Source organism: Oryzias melastigma, linkage group LG5 (assembly GCF_002922805.2).
Source record: "Oryzias melastigma strain HK-1 linkage group LG5, ASM292280v2, whole genome shotgun sequence".
In the NCBI taxonomy this organism is placed as follows: Eukaryota; Metazoa; Chordata; class Actinopteri; order Beloniformes; family Adrianichthyidae; genus Oryzias; species Oryzias melastigma.
Window position 1 is genome coordinate 2,053,197 of NC_050516.1, and position 21,358 is coordinate 2,074,554.

Consider the following 21,358-nt stretch of genomic DNA (forward strand, 5'->3'; position numbering starts at 1 on the left):
AAATAGCAACTTCAAGCATAAGATCCAAACAAATCTGATGAGAGTATGATGCATTTTTTTTACACAAACTTTATCAAAAGAAAAAATAAAATCCAAAGACACGCATCTTGCACAAACTTGGGTCAGGAGATCAGTTCTGTGGTTGACGCTAATATAAGCCCCGTTCATCTGAAAAGAGGAACTGCGGGTGGGGACTTTCTACAAAAAAAGTCACAATGTTGACGTCAAGTGGTGAGCACCAGCACAACATAGCACTCTTCTTCTGTGCTGATTCATTTATTTACGAAACAGGAGGCTTTCTGGGCAATGCATACAAACAACACCCCTTCAGGCTTTTGCACGGACAAGCCGCGACACGTTTGTCAACAACCCAGAAATGCAATAAGAGCGCTGTCAAAGAAGGGTCAACAAGGACAGGCCAAAACCTGAAAAGTAAACCCTAATTTGTGTTTTACATCCTTGCTTGTGATAGCTTATTTAGCATTATGGTAATGTTAGACTGGTTGCCTGCTTTAATTTCCTTGAAAACCTTCAGAGCTTTTTGGGCAAAAGATGACTAAGAATGCAAGGCAGTCAAAGGAGGCTAACCTGTAAATCAAGTTAAGACGATGCGGGTTTAGAGAAATCTAATAACTCAGGTGACTCTCAGAGTTATGTTTAGCCGGAAACATCGACAGAGATGAAAAGAGTGGAACCTGACCCTGTTATCTCTTCTCAGTGTGTAACAACAATAAAAGGAACCTGTAAACTCCAAGGTAAACACAATGTTTGTGATGAGCTTTGGATGTGCTAATCATCTACTTTGTCACCCTCACATGACTGACATCATTCTCTCCCGAGTGAAAAATGGCACTTTCTATGTGTCAAAAAATCCCAGACCCTTACATCATTTCTTAACTTTCTGTAATCTCTGTTGATAGACACTGAAACATTAAACCTTTTTAGAGATATTATACACTCATAAAGGTTTACACAATCCTCCCTCGTTCATCTCTCCAGGTTTAAAGGAGCACCATAAATGTAGTCCTTGCTGAGACAAAAACAAAAGGAACATTTTTATGATTAAGGACATTTAGGTTTCAAATTGTAAAATTTTTGAATTCATTTCCAGTTTCCCCTCTTATTCCCAAATCTGAACTCTTAAACAGCTATAAAAACTCGCTGAAGTTGAATATCTTTTTACCCATGAAGTCAACTAATCATACTGTTGCCAAGGTAGGACAAATGAGTTACTATATCATTTATTTTTCTGTCCAAGACCCGTACAATCTGGCACAGACACGTGACAAGATCAAATAGCCTAGCAAAAACCAAATTGTAAAGCACAGTAACAGTACGCAAGGGGAAGAGTTGGAAAGACAAAAATAAGGAATGGACGGGATTCTATGACTTCAAAGAAGCATATTACCACTGCAGATGGTAGGAAATTGTCGATGGTGCCTCTACAACCCATTTGGGATTAATAGATTGATACGATACAATCCCAAGAACTGGAGACCCCAACAAGCTGCACCATCTTGATTCTAAGTGTGATCTCACATTTTGAAAGTCCTCCGTGCTAGTTTGCATGCATCATCCTGCTTCAGGACTTATGATCTTAAGACATGAATAAGAAAAGTTCTAAAAATGTTGACATTACTTCAACTGTGTTCTCGTGAGGCGGCGCTTCGGTTGGTGTCTGAACTCCTATCCTGTAACCTGAGTGTACTTGATGCCGTCAACACTAAATCATATTGTCTAACCACATGAAATATAGCTAATGACACAGATGTTTTGTTGCCATAGTAACCGCACAACATTCTGGTTCTTGGGTTGGTTGACGTAGGCTAGATCTACCAAAGTTTGTTTTATCATTTAAAGACCCACTCCAATCATTGTAAAAGTGTTCCCAGTTGTCCTTTAATTGTGATTAGCCAAAATAAATAATAATAAAAAAAACTTGTGTCTATTTTTAGGACATAGTATCTGCAGAGCGGCAGTAGTTTGTTGGAAATTTGCCTCTGAGTTGTGGGCAACACAGAGCTGAAAGCTCAGAAAACACAAGCTTCCTGCTTTATGTCACCAATACGCTCGTCTACTCCTGATTCACAGTGATTTGAACAAAGAAACACTCAGAAATGGAATTTTATGTTTAAATTTCCTTATACGTGTCCTCCATCATTAGAACAATGCCACAAGAACATATTAAAACACCAAAAACCTAACTTTTATTGGGGTGGGTCCCAGCAAAACATCAGTGGTCATGTCCTTTAATGAGGTTTTTCAGAAAAGTGGATCAACCTGCTACCGATTGCCTGGATCAGGTGTGTTTTGCCAATGAGAAGTATCATTGGAAGGCAAGCAGGAAAACATGTAGGTCACTGGCCCTTGAAGCCTGGAGTTTGACACCGGTGCCCTACATGGTCATCAAACATCATCAGTAATGGAGACCATGAATCACAGTGTCATGTTGTGTTGGTATGGCAACAAAGTGTCAAAACTTGAACTAAAAACCCAAAGAGAAACCACCGTTTTGTCAATCTCAAAATTGGTGTTGAGGTTACAAAACATTGTCAAAACTAGAAATTCAGTCTCAACCCTTTCTCATATTTGACTCTTGAAAACCAAACTGAGAATAATTGGAGACGGATATAAGACGAGGTTGAGAAAACCACAAAGGCCATTTCCCTATCAAGAGAATAGCTGTCATTATAAACATAATAGCAGGGCTCAAAACTTGTGCGAGGTAAATTGTGAAAATTGGATACATCTGGTGAGTTTGTTGCCATGAGTCCCTACAGGGTGACATGAGGGTAAAACCTACCGTTTACTATTTCGACCCCAGCTATTTGAGCTTTTAATTGACTTTTATAGAAGGAAGTTCAGACCTTTACATCATTTAGAGGGCAAGAGTTCAGACCAACAAGTGAAGAGAGAGAGGAAAGTTTTTGGAAGCGTTCCTGGGAAGTGTTAGGCCACAAGTTTAATAAAAAGTACCAGAAAAAAATCACTATAATAAAAAGATAATTCTAACACATGACAAAAACAAAGGTGCATGGGACCTGGAGGGATGTCTGAGGAAGGACTCTAAACCAGACACAAGAGTACAAAAAGAGAAGAGGAAAAGAACGTACAGGGAACTGCGTTCGTGTTACCGGTAGCCTCTTGAGTACCTCGCAGCTTCTTCTGCCAATTCATTTCATTGAAAAGGTCCTCGGAGCGCAGGAAGAAGTCATTGATCTTGCTGCCTTGCTCGTCTCGCTCGGTGGTGTAGTAGACCCGCAGCTTGGACTCTTGGGTGAGAAACTCGCAGATGTTGGGCACGGGAAAAACGATCTGCTCCATGGTGCGATCGAGTCGTACAATCTGAGCACCGTGACGGTGGAAGAAACCACAACATACACCATTATTCTTTCATTTGACACAGTTTTACTCATTGGCTAAGATGGCTGAGGTAAATGAGAGGCAGCAACGTGCAGGGAGAACTAAACCAACAACTTCATAAGGTTGTGAGCAATCGGCATTCCTTCTGGTTTCTGAGTAAACACATAAATACGTGCAAATATGCTAAAGGTGTGGGTCACAATATTTTTGGACAAAAAAGGGATGTGAAAAATGATAACAATTCAACTCAACAATGCAAGTATCCACACTGCTAAGCAGTCATCTCAGTATTAGAACTCTCCCTCTGTGTAAAAGCTTCTTAAGCATTCTGGAAACAGCAGTCATCTCTGTGAGGTTAAACTCATCAAGATCATGTCAAGAAGATATGAGTAGAAAAAGACTTTCATTAAAGTTAAAATCCCACTATTGTTCCACACAACTAAGTGTTGTGAAATTGTTTTTTTATTTTTTTTTTTGCGTTTGACCCATCCCCTCAGGAATCTAGGCACAGGTGGATTCAGGAACCATTTAGATGGTTTAACCCTCCCATCCTCTAATGCTGGGTGTCATGTCAGCATTCATTGGATCCCATTTATAGTGTTTGGTACTGTGAACACAATTTTTCAGTCTTAAGGAAAACCTTATGCCACTAGATCACTAGTTGAGGCTGACCTATTTCTGAATTTTTGCCTCCAATAATTAGTGCACAGAATCTGGTGTTCCTACCATAAAGAACGAGGAATAAAAGAAAATAATTCAAATCAGATGACAGGAGCTTCCAGAAACACTGTTCATCTGTAGTTGTATTACTCAAAAATATTAGAAACTACAAATGGCTAAAAAATATCCAACAAAAAAACGATGAATTATCGTGGTTGGAACAGCTGCTGGTTAACACACTGCTATGAGGTGTTGACCCCACATTGACCTCAAAATTGATTCATTGGATGCTGAGAATTTTTTTTTTTTCAAAAGTTAAAATCTTCTCAAAGAGCATTCAAAAAAGGATCTATCTTGATTTAAAAAATCAAGACAAAAAAAATTAGACTATAAATTGTTGTGTTGAAGAGTTATAAATAAAGTTAACAATTTTGCGGATTCATTTACCACCCAAGTTTAACGAGGGGCCACTGTAATGTCCATTCTGATCATGTCTTGCATTCAACATCATTCATCAGAGCTGACTTGTTTCGCCTCTGTTTCAGCATTTGGTGGGATCAGGGCTTTAGCATAAGAGTCAAAATAAAATAATGGAAATAATTGCAACAGCTGACCTCAATCTGAGCCGTGTGTTTGGCGTAAAACTCCAACGCTTCATCCCCCTCTCCATACGTCCCTCCTGGCTTCAACATAGCCTGTAGTTCCTTGTTGTGTCGGGCTAACTGAAAACAAACCAACAAGAGGCAGAAATAACTATGACTTCTCAAGCTGTTGTCACTCTTACAGACATTCTATGTACACTTCAAGGGAAGACATTCAAATCTGAACTGCATACATTAACATGTGAGTCATCGACATCTAGATTGACATCTATATGGTCATGAATTCATCATTAATGTCTTTTTATCAGTTTCGATTTAAAACAGTAAAAATTAACCCTAAAAGGTCATTACATTTTTGTGTGACAATATCTAACAATCCCAATCCAGGCTTACCTGATGAGCCAAGATGTAGATATTATGACCAACGTTGCGAGGAGATGCAGAATGCTCCTCCTCTCCCTCCTCTCCCTCCTGTGGCTCCTCCACCTCGATCTCACCCTGCATGTACGCCTTTTTGATCACCTCCACCTGAAGGAACGTGCACACGTCAACAAATTCATTCACCTAGTACCATGTGAGGACGATCAGGACATCCGACGAACCAGCTCTTTGGGCCTCATGTTGTACAGGATCCTCTCAGCGTTCTCGCTGTCGTGACGACTCTCCATGATGGCGAGGAGCAGCTTGGAGGCGTTGTTCTGTGAAAAAGTGGCACATCATCAAACAATACACATTTAAGCATTTTTAACCTTCTTGTGTTTATTCTTTTGACTTGGTTAGATTTCATCTTCTCTTTTTGTATTTTTTTTATAAGATCAGTTTCAATCTTTCTGATAAGCTCCACAGCAAAACTGGGGTTTAGTTTAGACACTTTTGGTCATGCGCACCATCAAACCCCATGTTATGACACATCAACACTTACTTTGAGCTCCAGTACGAGGTCCATTCTCTTTTTGCCAAGGGGGTTGATGTCATTGAGGATGAGAGCAATGATGATGTCAATGCCATTGCATTCATGAGTGGCAATGCAGTTCTAAGAAGCAGAATAAAAGAAATAATGTTACATTAAAAGTAAATTCACCACATGCCCTTTAAAGTGGGCAAGTGATGATTTCTACTGTGACGTTTTACGTTTCCAAGTGTTATAAAACACAGCTGATCCTCACAAACTCTTTGATTTAAACCAGGTACAGACTATGATGATCAACACATCAAACACCATGCCGACATTTAACATTGAAAGTACACAAGTGTGTCAAACTACGCACATCCGCTGGCTGAATGTCTTCTAAAACCTCTATGAGGTAAATTCTATTATTTTCTGCATGATCCGATCTGTATTTTGCAATCATTACAACTTTCCGCCACTTTGTTTAGGTTTGTGGGCAGTGGTTTTCACCCCGCTCTCTGAAGTTTTCATCTGCTGCAGTAATGCTTTGACACAGTGATGCAGGTTTGTTGCTGTGCTCGGGGTCTTTATGCGTAAACCAGTTTGTACTATAGTTCAGCAGTTTTTCGAACATATTTGACTTCAGGGTGACTACATTCTGGGTATGTCTTATAAAATCATTCCAGATATATCTAGAGAGTCTTGAGACAAGTATTGAGGATTCTCTATTTGGACGAAACTCCTCAACTGATTCGCCTTTCACTATGAATGATGACAAATTCAGCGTCTGGAAGTACTGTGAAGCCCTTTCTTCCCCTGGCTCCAAATACATTTTCAAAAATCTCTCACAACATTTGTAGGACAATTCTCATTTTCCTCTAGTGCCTTAAACCCTTCTCATTTTTTTGTCTCTTAGCCTTAAGGTGATGAAAATCCCAAAACATTTGGTTATGACGGCTTCCAGCCACATTTTTGTGTGTAAAAGTACTCAAAGCAACATATTTTGCCTGCGTTCCCCTAAATTGGTGTCAAAATACAACAAAGGCCTACATTTGGTAAAAGTTTAGCCAAATTTTGTATTCAAGTTGAGCTATATTTGCATGGCTCAACTTGCGATTGTCAGGTTCTCCTTTGAATCTCTAAGCAGTAAAAGCTAAGTTTCATTATGTACTTTCATTTACTAGTACTTGAAAAGTAAACAGAAATAGCTTAAGACAGTTCAAGACAACCATGGATCATTTTAATGTGCAAGTTTAAAAAGAAAACCTACTTTTAGAAATGTTATTGTGAATATATTATGTACATTTGAAAAAAGTATCTGTAACCAAATGAGAGCCAATCTTTAGTGAGAGTTTAAATAAAAGACTAACTGAAAGGACAGAAATTCCAGCCGTGAGATGAGCATGAATATCATGCAGGTGTTGCACCAGGTGAACTCTAAGACAAATTCAGTCCAAAATGTGTTAATTTGTAAGAAATGTCATTTGAATTTAACTTTTCAAAGCAGGAGTTGCAACATAATTACATGTTAAAAGTGAGCTATATTGATGAAGATTCTCACCGATATATTTTTGTCTCTTAAACTGCATTAAAATACAGGTTTAATCTGCAACGTAGAAGTCACTTCTACCTAAATAATTTCAAAAAGCAGAATAGCACTCAGACTTGGGTGCATTCTTTCCAACATGGCTTTGTACGTAGAGGGGCCATGTCAGGGTTATTCCACTGTTTAACAAGGAGTGACTGTGTCAACACCGCTCACAGAAGTGGTGTTGTGGAAAACAAAGCTATGGGATGGGAGTTTTGTCTAACTGGAAGGCTTGAAAACACTCAAGGAACAATTTGAAAAGTGTTCTGTAAAAACAAACGTAGGATAAACCCTTAAGATTAAGCCTTAAAATGTTTTTAAATGAAAAAATTGAATTTATATTTTTAGATTTTACTTGCAGTCATAGAAATATGTGCATTTAATATATTTTTTAAGCACTTTAATTACTTAAGGAAACCTTTGTAAACAATTGAACGTAGTAAAGAAATAAGAGAATTTTGTCAAAAACAATAAACAATATTTTAATAGAAATTTAATAGAAAAAAATACATTTGCTGGGCTATTGGCACGGAGCAACCCTGGCCCCACTTCTCCTCAATATTGCTAAACGCTGTCTGTTCATACTCTCTCCCACTGGCTTACAATGCATCAAAACCCCAATCTAACATTACCAGGTTAGAGCCAGATATCAACTCAGAAAAGGAAATGAAGACGTACATAGATCTAGTCGAGGACAAGCAGATGCTTCAGAATAGAACAGAAAAGGGAGCTTGTGGGTAGTATGTTCTATTTTCTACGTCACGAAAACACTTTTTTTAAACCACTTTTTTTTTTCATCTGCTCCTGCTTCACAATGAATAATGAAATACAATCTTAAGCTTAATTTCGTTATATATCTCCTGAATCATCAGAAAATTACCACAAGAACATGTTAAAAAACAGTGGGTCTTTGACACTTATTTAATTACGCAGGATAGATTAAAAACATGCTCATAACAGAAGTTTAGCAAATCCAGGAGCTTTTGAGGAAAAGAAAAACATTTAGAAGTTCGAATATAAACACAAATGTTTTTTTTTGCCTCTTCCTGCACCTACTTTTTAAAAATGCATTTCTATATCTCTTTATTTGCAACATGTTGTATAAGTGCAAAAAAATATATATATTAAAAAATAAATAAAAATAAATGACGCTTTAAAAACACCCAGATTAAACTTCAATTAATAGTTATTACTTACAAACACAAGAATGACATAAACAGTTCAGTGACAGAAGGTGTAAGAAAGCTCTTTTAAGCATTATTAATATATAAAAGAATTGCAGTTTTAACATTATTAAAAATAACATTAAAACAGTTTGAATTACGCATTTTGATCCTTTCTTTTGTAATGACTGTCCACCCATTTGCCACCCTACCAAAGACATCTGTTGCTCCTCCCCCAAAAATAATATTCTGGTTCTGACACTATCAACAGGTCTTCACTAACAATGGAAGAAAATCAAACTACTGTTTTAATGAGATGTCAAAAATTTGATCCACACCAATTTGTTGTTCTTTGAAAACAATCTCAAGCTCCATCCACCAGAATAACACTTGAAAGCACCTTTCACGTGATCAATCACAAGAATTCACAAGTGTAAACCTGTTTAAACCAGAAGAGTTGCTTAAACAAAGTAAAACAAAGGCCACATTTAATGAAATCAAAATGAAACTACAACTGAAGATGCATATAAAACACATAATCCAGAAGATTCAAAAATCTATCTAAAGTCTATAGTGCTTTGGTCAATCAAGCAGTGCCTTCAGAACTTTGAGCTTTCTTTATTCTCTATTTCATTTTTTTTAGTCAATAGTAAAATCAGTCATCACATTCCTAAGGCGTTCACACCTTGACTTGTGACCAAAACGACTCACATGATGTGAAGCAGGGTCACGCCTAACGACATGTTGCCAGCAGCCTCACAAGAGCTGAAATATATCAGGCTAATGAAGCGTTTCAGACCAGAGCTGAAACATCCGGAATACATCCTGAATGTCTTTGCAGACAAAGAAATACCTCTTTGCTCTCAGCACATACATACAAAGAGCTGAGTTTAATCTGGGCACCCCCTTCAGGCCCTGAGTTTCAGATGCTTCATAGAGTGACTGTTTTAGCCAGTTGCTTGTTTAGTCATGCCAGTTTCACACTCTCCAATAAACGATGGCGAGGAAGCAGGAACAGAGGACGCTGTGATCATGTGAGGCGACCAAGCAATGTTTATCCACGCTCAAGAACAAACAGACACACAGGCCGAGAGCTGACTGGTTCTGTGCTCCGAGAGAGCGATGAGTAACTGCGCCGTTTCTGCACAGCAGCTGAGAGTCCAAACAAAACCACCTGCGACGTTGGAGGAGTTAATGATTTGCATCTTGATCTTTACCCGAAAGAAAAAAAGCATCCTAACGAACACCTGAACCTTCTGGTGTTACACACACATACGTCACCTGGTTCTCATGACAGGGGCCTTGGCAGTACTCGGTGAGGCTCTCCACCGTCTGGTTGATGAGTCCGACGTTCTTCTCGTTGATGTAGAGTCCCAGCAGGCCCAGTCCTCCTGTGGTGCTGCCACAGATGCAGTCCAGGAACTGAAGAGTCTCACACACCAGATTATAGTTGTTCTTGTTGTTCTGGTAGCGTAAAAAGTTCTGGAAAACGATCATGGAAAAACGCATACTTCTTTACGAGAGCTCATGACATGATCTATGTTACAGGAATGTTACAGGAAAAAATGTACTTCTGAATCACACAAGTAAATTTGGAAGTAAGGCAAAAGTGTGAAAGTGCCTGCATGGCAAGCTGTACACAAACATCTTGAATCTTAGCAGGTTTGGGATGGGGACAAACCACCTTTCACTTAATGAAAGCCTTCTTCTGTTGGGGGGAAGTAAGCAGAATCAGTGCAGAAAGGAAGTATTTTGTCTGGGTTACTGGAGCTTAGACATATGCAGCCTCATAGTGAAACCAGACCAAGACTAAACAGACACTGAAACAGCAGCATCAGGAAGTTCTGCAACTGGTGCCTATTTCTGCATGGTTTCGTTTCTGTAAAACTGAAAAACGGGATCACTGAAATTTAGAAAACACATGCCAGGATGTGTTGGCATGAAAACAACATCAGCTGAAGTGACGGTGGGGCCGGTGGAATGGCTGACCTGCAGATCTCTGTTGTGGTTCTCGCAGAGCAGCTGCATCAGGCGCAGGATGGGCTGCATGATGGTGATGATGACACTCATTTCACCTTCATCCTGGCTCTTATCGGCTGTCGGGATGGGGGAACCGTCGGCGGCCGCCTGATGCTCTTCTGCCTCAGCCTCACGCCGGTAAGTCGTGTAGGCTTTTTTGGTGACGGTGGAGGCCTCCACCAGCTGTTCCTTCACCTCCTCGGTCACCATGGCAACCACTGGCACACCTGTTACTAACCACAGGGAAAGAAGGAGGCCAAAAACAGCAATTACACTCCAAACACATGTTGAAGTGCTCAAGAAAATGTGTTTTCACATTTCCTCTCCCGTTTTTTTTTTTCTTTTTGTTGCCTTTTTTTTTTTTTAGAAATCAAACAAATCTTTTATTATTACAAAGTTAATTTTAAGGAAAAAACTTTACAAAGATATTTGACTCTATAAAGAAAATGGTTTTACACTTGTAAAATCATAAATTAATTACATTTTATGTAAAGCTTAATGATACACTTAAGCCAGAGTACTGAGTGTCAGGATCTTGCACTTTATTTTGCTTTTTCTGTGACATTTCTTGGTTTTAATCAGATTCCGTTTTGAGTATTCAACCCATCATAGTCACACTAGGTTCTAGCTAACTATCCACAACTGTTTTCATTTCTGTTACTTATCCTCAGCAAATATAAGTGTCTGGTTTTCAGGTCATCAGTTTTGTCCTTCTTTTGTTACTCCCTCACTTCATGTCTTTTGTCAAGTTTTTGCCATATGCCTGGTTCTTCTGCATTTTGGGTCCTAAAGACTTGTAATCGCTTTAACAGCATCTGTCTAAAAAGTTTAGCACACCAAAAGATATAAAAAGACAACCATTGTGTTGCCATGCAAAGAAAATAACAGAGCTGGTTAGGGTAATATACCGGATCAATCACCAAATTTGCCATAGATGGACTTTGGGATCCCGTCTTTCAGAAAGGTATCTTTGCCATGAGAAAATTCAAAAATGGCGGCCATTTTTAAAGATGGCAGCCATACTATCAGTTGTTTCAAATTAAAACAAAAAAAGAAAAGGTTTTTTGTGTGTTTAACATGGGGGTCAAGGTTGCTCTTTCCCAACAGTCAAGCCCCGAATTCTGTGGCAAATTTAAAATGAAGTACTGCCCCTCTGCAGAAACTAAGTCCTAGAAAACAACACGTTTTTTTTTTATTTTATTTTATTTTGGCTAAAATGGCATAGTCATTATTAAAAGACCACTGGATACGATCAAAACATGATTGTAGTGGGTCTGTAATGCACAAAATGTAATATAAAATTGAAGGGTACCTATAGAATACTACGACAGATATTTTAAAATCTTGAATTTTCACATGGCAAAATGTTTTTCTGAAACAGGTCCATCAGCTACAATCATGCCAAGTACATAATTATTAAAAAAAATATCAAAAAAACTGGTTCCACTAAAACTCCATGATATATCAAGAAACAAAGTGGCTGACTTGTCTTAAGTCAGAATGAGTTAAAAAACAATTTTTCAGTTTTAAGAATTTAGAGAACCACAGTGAGAAACGTGAACTACAAATGTGAAAAAACCTGGAACAGTAGAGAACCTTCCAAGAGTGAGTGACTGAGAACAAATCAAGAATTCATCTGGGAGATCGAAAAAAGCTGAACACAGTGGAAAAAAGTGCAGGAATCAGGTTTCGCAATTGAACAGTGAAAATGTTTTTCAACAAAAAAAGAAAACATTTAATTAATTTGGATTTTACAAAATTTTGGGACAAATATTTTGTGAACTGATGAGACAAACGGGGAACTTTCTTAAGGGTTTAAATCTGAAGTCAAATTAACAGAACTAAATAACACAATTAACAGTCAAACTGGAGTGGGGCAGCTTTGTAGCTTAAAGACTTGGACGAATGATCAACATTGAACTCCACCTTTGAGTGGTTCAACAATTTAAAGAATTTTTAAATTTGTGGTTTAAAGATGATGTTTCACATTTGTTCATGGTGGGAAACTTAACATTAAACAGTTCTACAGAGAGGAGTGTGTGACTACATTCCTCTACAGACATGAGAAACAGCACACTTAACCGTTGTTGCCATAGGTTAGGTTTGGGGGGCAAATACTTTTTACAGAGACGTGCAGGTTTACACAGCAGTTATCCCTTGGATCTGTATTAGATTTGAGAAAAACACACAAGAATTTGTCATTTTCACTTTGTTTTTGTTGCAGTGCTCTGTATTACAGTGTGGGTCAAACCCTGATGTTGGGGTAAACCTGATGTGATTCCATTCAGTATTTTATATGTGATATGAGTTGCTGACCTTTCTTGCGTGGCGGTGTGCCTTTGTCTGGTGGTTCCTCATCCTTCTTCTTGCTGCCCAGGTCACTGGTGTTGACCGTCACAGTGGCTTTAATCTCCTGCTGGGCCAGCTTCATTCGCTCATAAAACACCTTGAAGAACTTCTCGGATTTGTTGTCCGCCGTTAAACGTTGATAGAAAGATCGCTGGAGAAGAAGAAATACTCTATTTAGTTCAGTAACAAACAATTTTGATAGTTAGGCAAACATTTTAATTAAAGTCCCACTCTAACTATATTGTTTTCTATTTCAAAATTTCTCCCAGTGATCTTTTAAGTATGATTTTGCAGTTTTTAGCCAAAATCAAAAAGCCTGTGTCATTTTAAAGACTTGAGCTGATTAGAAATTTGCGTCTGAATTGTGGTGTAGAACTTAGCCACAGGCTAATTTCCCACTTTGTTTACAATCTTTCTTGCTAGCTTATAGCATTTCAAAAGCTTAAGCTAACATTACCGTAGCAAGAAAACAGCGGGCAACATCAGAGATATCAAGCCGTACAGTTTTGAGCCAGATGGCAGCTCAGATGAGGAGAAGATGTTAATGGATCTATTTGTCTGCTAGTGCATGCAAAAGAATTGTTGTGGAGCAAGGAGACTTTGGTCCACCCAGCGCAGTTGCTGCATCAAAAACCCGACCTTTTTCAAACCCCAGGTTTGATCCATCACGATTTGAATAAAGACATACGCAGAAATGCTATTTTAATCTTAAATCTTAAATATTTTATTTATTTTTAAACATGTCGAAAACACAATTTTCATTGGAGTGGGTCTTTAAGTAATTTAATTCATACTACTTTGACTTTTTTTTTTTTTTTTTTACAATTTCTGCCTTCAGCAGGTAACTGATTTCATGTTTGGAGTGACTAATCACACCTAATGAAGTTAATAGTAAATAATTAATTAATGCATCCCCTTTTTTGTATCTCTTGGCTTATCTTCTTCTCTTTGATGGATTACTGGGGGTCAGAGGTTCAGTTTGAAGAACCGACAGAAACACCTCTCTTGCAGGGTGAAAAAAACATTCTCCGACTTCTCAGCAGTCAGCTGATTAGATCCTTTTGTGTTCTCTGACCGCTGACTCGCGACACGTTTCTGGCATCGTGAGGACAATGCTGAGCACTTTACAAAGGCATGAGCAACAGCAAACACACACAAAGGATCTAGGATTAGCTTGCAGGCAAAGAATGCACATGCACACACCTTTGTAGCCTCACAACCACACTTCAAAATTGGGACTCAATAGTCCCAGATCTTCCTGAAGCCACGTGCAGAACATGCAGACTTCAAAAGTGCACATGGATGTCCACTGGATCATTTGTTTGCTATAAAAAACTTCCCTTCTTGCTGAAAAGTTTTATGCTGAGCACAATTTAGATGAAGAAGAAAATGTTATATCTGAACATATTTTAGGAACTTGCTGGAAGCACGGGGCAGTTGTTTTTCTGCAACAGGCTCATATGCTCCCGTCCCATTTCCCTCACAACAATCTGTCCTTACGTAAGACCTGTAATCAGCTGAGTGGTTACAGTGAGGGCACACAGCGCCTCAGCTCTAACCCTGTTACATCAGCCCACAGAAGGCGAGCAGTGGACAGGCACAAACAGGGAGAGAGGAAAACCCTGCCCTACTTTTGGCTGCCAGAATGGCACGAAGAGAGCGAGGAAAGAGTCAGAAAGTGCAAAGGGGTTGGCTGATGCTAACAGGAGTTATAGCATGTGGAGATTCTAGGCCAGCATTCAAAGGCTGTTACATAAAACAGTTTCCCGATTTCAGTTTAGCTTGGCTGCGTTACTAAGCAAAGATGCTAACAGTGAAACAGCAAACAAGTGCTGCAGCCGGCACCACAATATCTTATCTGTGTGGAAGATCTTTGATGATAGCAAACAGGGCAACCTATTGAGTGCAAATCTGGAGAATCACCTGACGAGTCCGGAGGGAAGCAGATCACTTAATGTATTAAGTTGTTTTCTTCCTCCCCTTTATGCAACAATTTTTTTTCTTCCTCCTGCTTGTTTTTCCAAGCTGTTAACATCACGATGCTGTCAAGACAGGGTCACTTACTGATAGGGATCTGATCAACAGGGAGACTTATACAATCAGGCAAACCTCTCCAAACAGAAAACAACAGCTCCAGGACAGCAGCTTTACAAGATTACCACATTAAAAACAGATCTCATGACGGCAGCCATAAAAACTGCATTTTCTCACCAGCGTCAAATGAGTGGTGTGAATGCTTCTGGGTCATACACGGTCAAAAACCCAAAGGAAATCATTGAAATTCTGGACTGCATTCATAGTCTGCGGTGTGTCCCCAACTTTAGTTGGTTATTAACCAAACTGCAAATAGCTGCAACTAAATTTAAGCAACAATGAGTTACAAAAAATAAAAAACAGATCAGGTCATTTGGTGTTTGGCCTCACGTTGAATATCATTCTGTTTTAATAGATCTACATAAAGTTAAATCTCTCATCATTCTTTCAGCATCTCAAGGCTGCAGATATAATAGTATTCCTCTTTGTGTTGCCTTTAAAAATCAGATTTTTTAAAGAAAGTTTGCATGGAAAGACCTGAGCAAAGTCGTGACCGCAACTTGCTTCAGCATTGGTGAGTCATTATCAGCTGGAGCAATGGATCATTGCATAAGGGTAATATGTCAATATTAAATTAATAAAAGTATAACTGAACCAACAAAACTTCAACAATTGATTGTTGGTTTTCTGTAGACTTTCGAGAAAGTTGAATCTGACACATTGTTAGGAAGCAATACTGTGCACTTGTAAAAGAAAAAGGAATGTTATTACACCTTTAATAACCCGGCCTTACACTAGCTTGTGTGTCTGATTCATTCTTTTAGGAAAGTGTCAGTAAGTCAATCAGCTTTGGGTTTTCTCCAGAGGGTAAGATCATCCTTTTATGCATCCAACGAGATAATCATTAAACCCTCCAGGAGCTGTCGAGATCTGATAAGTCCGCTCTTGCACCATTTTTTTTTTTTTTTTTTTTTTNNNAGGATGTCACTCCAGCTCCTGGAATCAACACGGGCTTGTTATGTAAGGCCTGTTTATACCAGCAGCTCACTATTTTTTTTTTAATCCTTCTGTCGCCATGCAGGCTGACACCTGAGTGAATGACAAAGTCATCTTTGTGCTTATTGGATGGCTATGCTTGAGCCATCACCACAGAGACCTACAACTAAATCAAAATCACTTTGAATTCTTAAAAGTTTTAGAAGCAACTAACAGGTAAATGGTAAGAAGACTGCCTTTTCTAAGTTCATTTAACAGCTCGAGGCCACACTGACACCAATACTATGTGTTTAAACACACCGGTGCAGCTCTTGATCAGTTAGGAGGGTTTCTATTAACCCTTTTACACTGTACCTAACAACACTTTTTCTATTACCATAACTCTTTAACCATTTACACAATTAACATAATTCCAGCGGATTCTGAAGTGGAGAAAAGTAGCCTCATATGCAACACTTTACATTGAAGTGAAGTGCTAACGAATGAACAAAATCCAGCTGATTCTATAGCGGACAAAAGCAGCTTTGCACCGTTATGCAACACTCTACGTTAGTAATGTGTTGCATATCCGTGCAAAGCTGAGATGAAACCCCGCTTTTCACCACATCAGAATTAGTTGATTAACAGTCAAACATTTATGGTAGATCAAAAAGCATGTATTATTCAGGTGTTATTTGTTGTGAGTTTGGTGCAGGTGTCTTCAACCCAAGACTCCGGAGCCAAATTCGTCTTTTTAACTCCTCCACTATGACTCTTTTCCTTTACAGGATAACCAAACACTATATCATTCTGTTGGCCTCTATGGGGCTTTAAAAGTGCTAACTGTTGGTCCTTGCCAAATTTTTGAATATTTCAAATAAACCTTTTTAATTCCGGAAATTATAATCAAAGGTCTCCTGACAACTGCCCCCTACAGGTTGAAACAAGGTAGTACAGTTGAATTCTGTGATAGGTCAACTGGTGTAAGTTCCACATCATTTTAGAAGTTTCACATCATCACGCTCTGCAGCTCCAGTTTAAAAGCCCCACCCATCTTTGATTCTGTAACAGTCAGTCGTTATCGTGTTAGCTTTAGCATGGCTCATAAGTAAGTAAGTAAGGGTTTCCTTTGATCCGGATCATGCCTCGGGAGAAGGTGGAGGAGAAAAATCCTCAACCTTCACAGAACGTTCTGTGGTGAAACTGGTATCACTTTGCTTGTTACTACTCTCTATGCTGAAGATGCAGAGTGACTTTGTTACATGCAGCTAACCTCTCTCTCAAACACAGATCCAAACCATATAACATCCAAAAATATAACACTTTAACAATTTAATTATTGTTAAAAATAATCTAAAAGCCCCATTTTATAGATGAATGGTTTAATGACCACAAAAACATGAATAAAGTGTATTTTCTAAATGATGATGTGGGACTTTGCAGCTTAGTTTTGGTATGCACGAAACTGGACCGAATGGCTCTTTTGGTGTGGTTGCAGACCCCTGGCTTGGCGGGCATTGGCAGCTTTGTCCAATAAACAGACTGCTAACTCCTTCAGTTTCTTTGAAAACAACAACAAAATCGTTTCGCAGGCATCAGGCATTTAAAACAGACTTTTATTAATTGCCATAATTTATTCTTGCTCAACTAAAGAAAAATAAAAAAAAATATTTAGGCTGATGACAAGAAATGAGCAGTTTTGGATGACATGGAGAATATAAATTAGATTTTTTTCTGTAACAAATAACAGCATAAGTTCAAACATGCAAATAGGTTTGCATGTAAAACGAGAGCTTGCAGAACTTGGCCCACTGACAGCTAACATGGCCTCAACATGAAAGCTGTTAGATGAAACAAGGAACAGCATTATACAACTGAGTTTTTGGAAAGAAGTCAACTGTTGCCAGAAAAGTATATCTGAGCGTTGGAGGAAATGCAAGCAAAATATGAGCGTTGAAAAAACAAAATCTAAACTTTTTACACATTTGAAAGTATTGCCATAATTACACTCATGGCTTTGATGGTCAAACATATATTTTTGCCATAAAATGTAATTACAACAATTATGAAGAAAAAGTTTCTTCTTTTTTCTGTTTTTTATTTATTTTTAATAAATGCAAGCATGCCCATGCTGTCTGTTACAGACTGAAGTAAACAGAATCCCGCCAGATGTTTTTTTGAAGGGACATTTCCTGGACGACTCTGCGGTTAAGAGAAACCTGGTATGCTGGTGATGCTGATGCCTGGAAACTCACTTTGCAGAATCTTTTTTAAAGCTTTTCCCAGAGGCAGCCGTGAAGCGAACTTGAACCCAGCAGAGGTGGGGGCAGTGAAACATGCTCGGTTGAGGCTGAGAGCAACAGCGTGCCGCAGCAAGTCCATTGAGCTTCTGTCCACGGGACACCTGTTGGTGCCCGTGACAGTCGGGGGGGGTCTGAGGCCACGAAAGCAGAGTTGGGACATTAGACGGAGCAGAGATGCTGTACTGCTTCTCTTACATAACCCAAACATCTTTCGAATGTTTGTGGAATAACCTTTCTGGCTGCTAAGAATATCTCTTGGGGGTTGTGTGCTAAAGAGAAGTCGTCAGACTGGTCTTAATGGAGTGCATGCTTCGCTACGAGCTTGCTCAAGTCATCACACAAGTCTCACTGCATTTGCTGCTTATCAGTGAACTACCTGAAGGTTTTGGCCTGTGGTTCAAACAGCATACCACACATGCTTGAACCATGAGTGGTGAGTTTTCAGGTCAATGTGTAAGAATATGTAGGTCTCTGATAAAGACGCAGATAAATCCGTGCTGTCTTTACAAACAGTTTGCACGCCAACTTTATGATCAAAAAAGGTGCAAAATGTTTCTTTATTTTTTAGATATATGGCCAGAAATTTACTGTCAGTGTCACTAGAACAAGGACATTTTTTAAAAGTGCTTCAAAATCAACAACTAAAACTAATAAATGATGCATAAAAAGTGCATCACTTGATATTAAAATTAGATTGCTCCCAGATAAAAGCGCATTTGCCATAAAAAAACAAAAAACAAAAAACATTAAATTAATAAGTGTTAAAATGGTGAAACCAGAATATATATCTATATATATATATATAAAACAGGGGTGTCAAACTCAATCGCACAGGGGGCCAAAATCCAAAACACACAAGGTCGCTGGCCGAACAGGATAAACATTTATTGAACACACAAAAACTAAATATTTAAAACTTTTAAAACATTTTTTTTTACCATTACTATGAATTAAACCAGAATAAATCAACTTAAACCATAAATAACTGTCAATATTTTACTCTCTGTAAAATAATATTTTGTCAAAATTATATAGGTTAGAAATAAGCGCAAGATAATATTGGGCCGTTAACACCAACAAATAAAATGATCTGGAAGGCTGGATATGACTTGACTTTGATACAAGTGGCCTAGAAGAAAACATCACATTACTGTTAATTTTAAACAAAAATCCAAACAGTTTATGAAGTCTTAATTAGAAATCTGGATTTAATCTAAATGATTTTTAGTCATGTTTAAATGTTTATTGGAATGGGGTAAAAACTGTTCTATAAGATGGTATTATAGTTTTCCTTTCTACAACATTATGGACATTATTATTAACAGCATCTGCAGAATTCTTTTTTAAACTGAGGCCTCCACTACATCATATCCTTTTATTTTAAATATCTTAAACAAATTGAAAGACTGAATATCTATGAGAAGCTTCTCTCTCAAAAAAAAAAAAACATTGAATCAATTAAATAGAATAACTTAAGTTAAATTAGATTAATGAAGTACACTTTGGATTCCCTCATTGTATAACAACTGCTGTGCCTTCAGGCCTTCTTCAGGCACCTCTTCAACCAAAACTCTGCTCCAGTCTTAAATTATAACCTCATTTATCCAGTTAATCAAGTTTATTTTCTCTTTTGAAATTCTTCACATTGTTGGCACTTTTCTTCTAGTTCCACTTTCTTGCTGCCAACTTCTTCTCATGACTCTAGTAAAGTCTTAGTCACATGCACCCATAAGGGGGTTGGACCCAATAGAGATGCTACGTTGCTCTGTTACCATTGCCCAAAATACATAAAGAGGGACGCCATATTGGACATATCATGAGACAGCTTAGCAGACAGTGAATGACCATAAAATGACCATAAATGTGGTCCTTACACCGCACTCTAGTCATAAGTAACTGTTCCCTTGCACAGATTTTGGGGGGGATGAAAAAGTGAAAAACCTGTGCGACGTGTCTGCATCTCATCTACTTTACACTTCTTTGTTGTTAAAGTTTTTGATACAACCTGTCGCCTGCAGCAAACCCATAGAAAAAAATGTGAATGAACATTTTTGCTCTACAGCGGTCTACCACCTTGATATTTGTGGATGTCCTGTACAGGTTTGCCCATTTTTCACCTGCAAACAGGCCATATCCACCACCTGTTAATGCAGTTCCTTTCATGTGTCCTTAAGGCACTGATTATTTCGTCTCTGCCAAACCTTAACTCAGCAAATCTGCACTTTACTGTAAACCCGGTTGGTCTGACTAAGCCTCTATCAAATCATTTAAAGAGGCAGAAAGTACAAATTGAACTAAGTACTTGTAAAAGAGTCTTTATCCAATGCCCCAGAGTCTCAATATCTGTCATACATCAAGTCGTGTCAAAATGAAACCTTTGATTCGGTAATCAGATGAGAATGTTTGAAGAAAGAAGCGACCTGAAAAGACTATGACTCATGTTTCTTCAAGCAAAGTCCCAGTGTCCCAAAACTCCTGCCATATCAAGACCAGCTAGCAGGAATCTCAGAGCCAAGACTGAATTAAAACTGAGTCCAGGAGAGTTTTCAATCTTCTTCTTTTTCCCAGAAATGATGTTGGCTGGGTTACAACTCTGGATTACCCTGAAAAAACAAACAAGCTGACTTCTCGCAGAAATCCGGGCATGTTTTTGAGCTGTTTTTCATTTTGACAACAAGAACCTCTCTGTCCTCAAAGCAGGGCATGCAACCAGCTGTTGTGCAAGACAGGAAAATGTGATGCATCTGGTGATACAGTCGTGTAAAACATAAAGTAGAATCCCTCTTAAATCGAAGGTTGCACAAATAAAGCAATAAAAAAGTCTGAAAATGTGCCTTCAAATTAGATAAACATATCATCAAATCGACAAGAAGATTTATTAAACATGCGATACTTTAAACCTCAAAAATTAAAAGAAATGTAAAAAAAAAATATAGTGAATTCCCAGCTTCTTAGCAGGACTTTATAAAACGTGATCTTATCAGGTGTGCCACACATTCCGATCATTCAGGAAGAAAGTAAAACCTGCAAGAGTCTGATTATAGAATGCTAAACTAAATGCTAAAAATTATAACTCTACTGATTCATGTTAATTTTCTTTTTTGCACTATATATTTTCATCTCAAATGACAATAGGAGAAAAACTAATCATGTTTAACAATAATAAAGAATTTAAACACAAGTCCATCCATGTAGGCTTGAAGTGGGTCTAGAAAAAAAAATCAATTTATATTTTTTTTAACACCTAATGACTGTAACACAACTTTTTTTCAGCAGTTTTACCTAAAAAAAAGATTGATAAACAAGGAATATTAAATAATGCACCACATGCAATAGAAGGCTCAGAAAAAGTAGGACAGATAAAATAAAACCGAAAAATGTTACATCCTTGAAGTTAAAAGTTATGATTTATT

The 21,358-nt window shown here is 38.2% G+C and overlaps 1 protein-coding gene across 13 annotated transcripts in view; it reads right to left on the minus strand.

Moving 5' to 3' along the window:
* itpr1b (inositol 1,4,5-trisphosphate receptor, type 1b) overlaps window positions 1–21,358 on the minus strand; it is a 113,474-nt gene that overhangs the window by 32,968 nt on the left and 59,148 nt on the right. For 11 of the 13 annotated variants that reach the window (XM_024270622.2, XM_036211785.1, XM_024270616.2 and 8 more), the window contains 8 exons: window positions 12,601–12,784; window positions 10,255–10,517; window positions 9,547–9,747; window positions 5,548–5,658; window positions 5,228–5,323; window positions 5,019–5,153; window positions 4,638–4,745; window positions 3,114–3,345 (listed from right to left, as the gene is read on the minus strand). In XM_024270622.2, coding sequence (XP_024126390.1) covers window positions 3,114–3,345; window positions 4,638–4,745; window positions 5,019–5,153; window positions 5,228–5,323; window positions 5,548–5,658; window positions 9,547–9,747; window positions 10,255–10,517; window positions 12,601–12,784 — 1,330 coding nt within the window. The remainder of the gene's footprint in view (window positions 1–3,113; window positions 3,346–4,637; window positions 4,746–5,018; window positions 5,154–5,227; window positions 5,324–5,547; window positions 5,659–9,546; window positions 9,748–10,254; window positions 10,518–12,600; window positions 12,785–21,358) is intronic. The other 2 variants (XM_024270623.2, XM_036211786.1) reach the window with 1 other exon arrangement.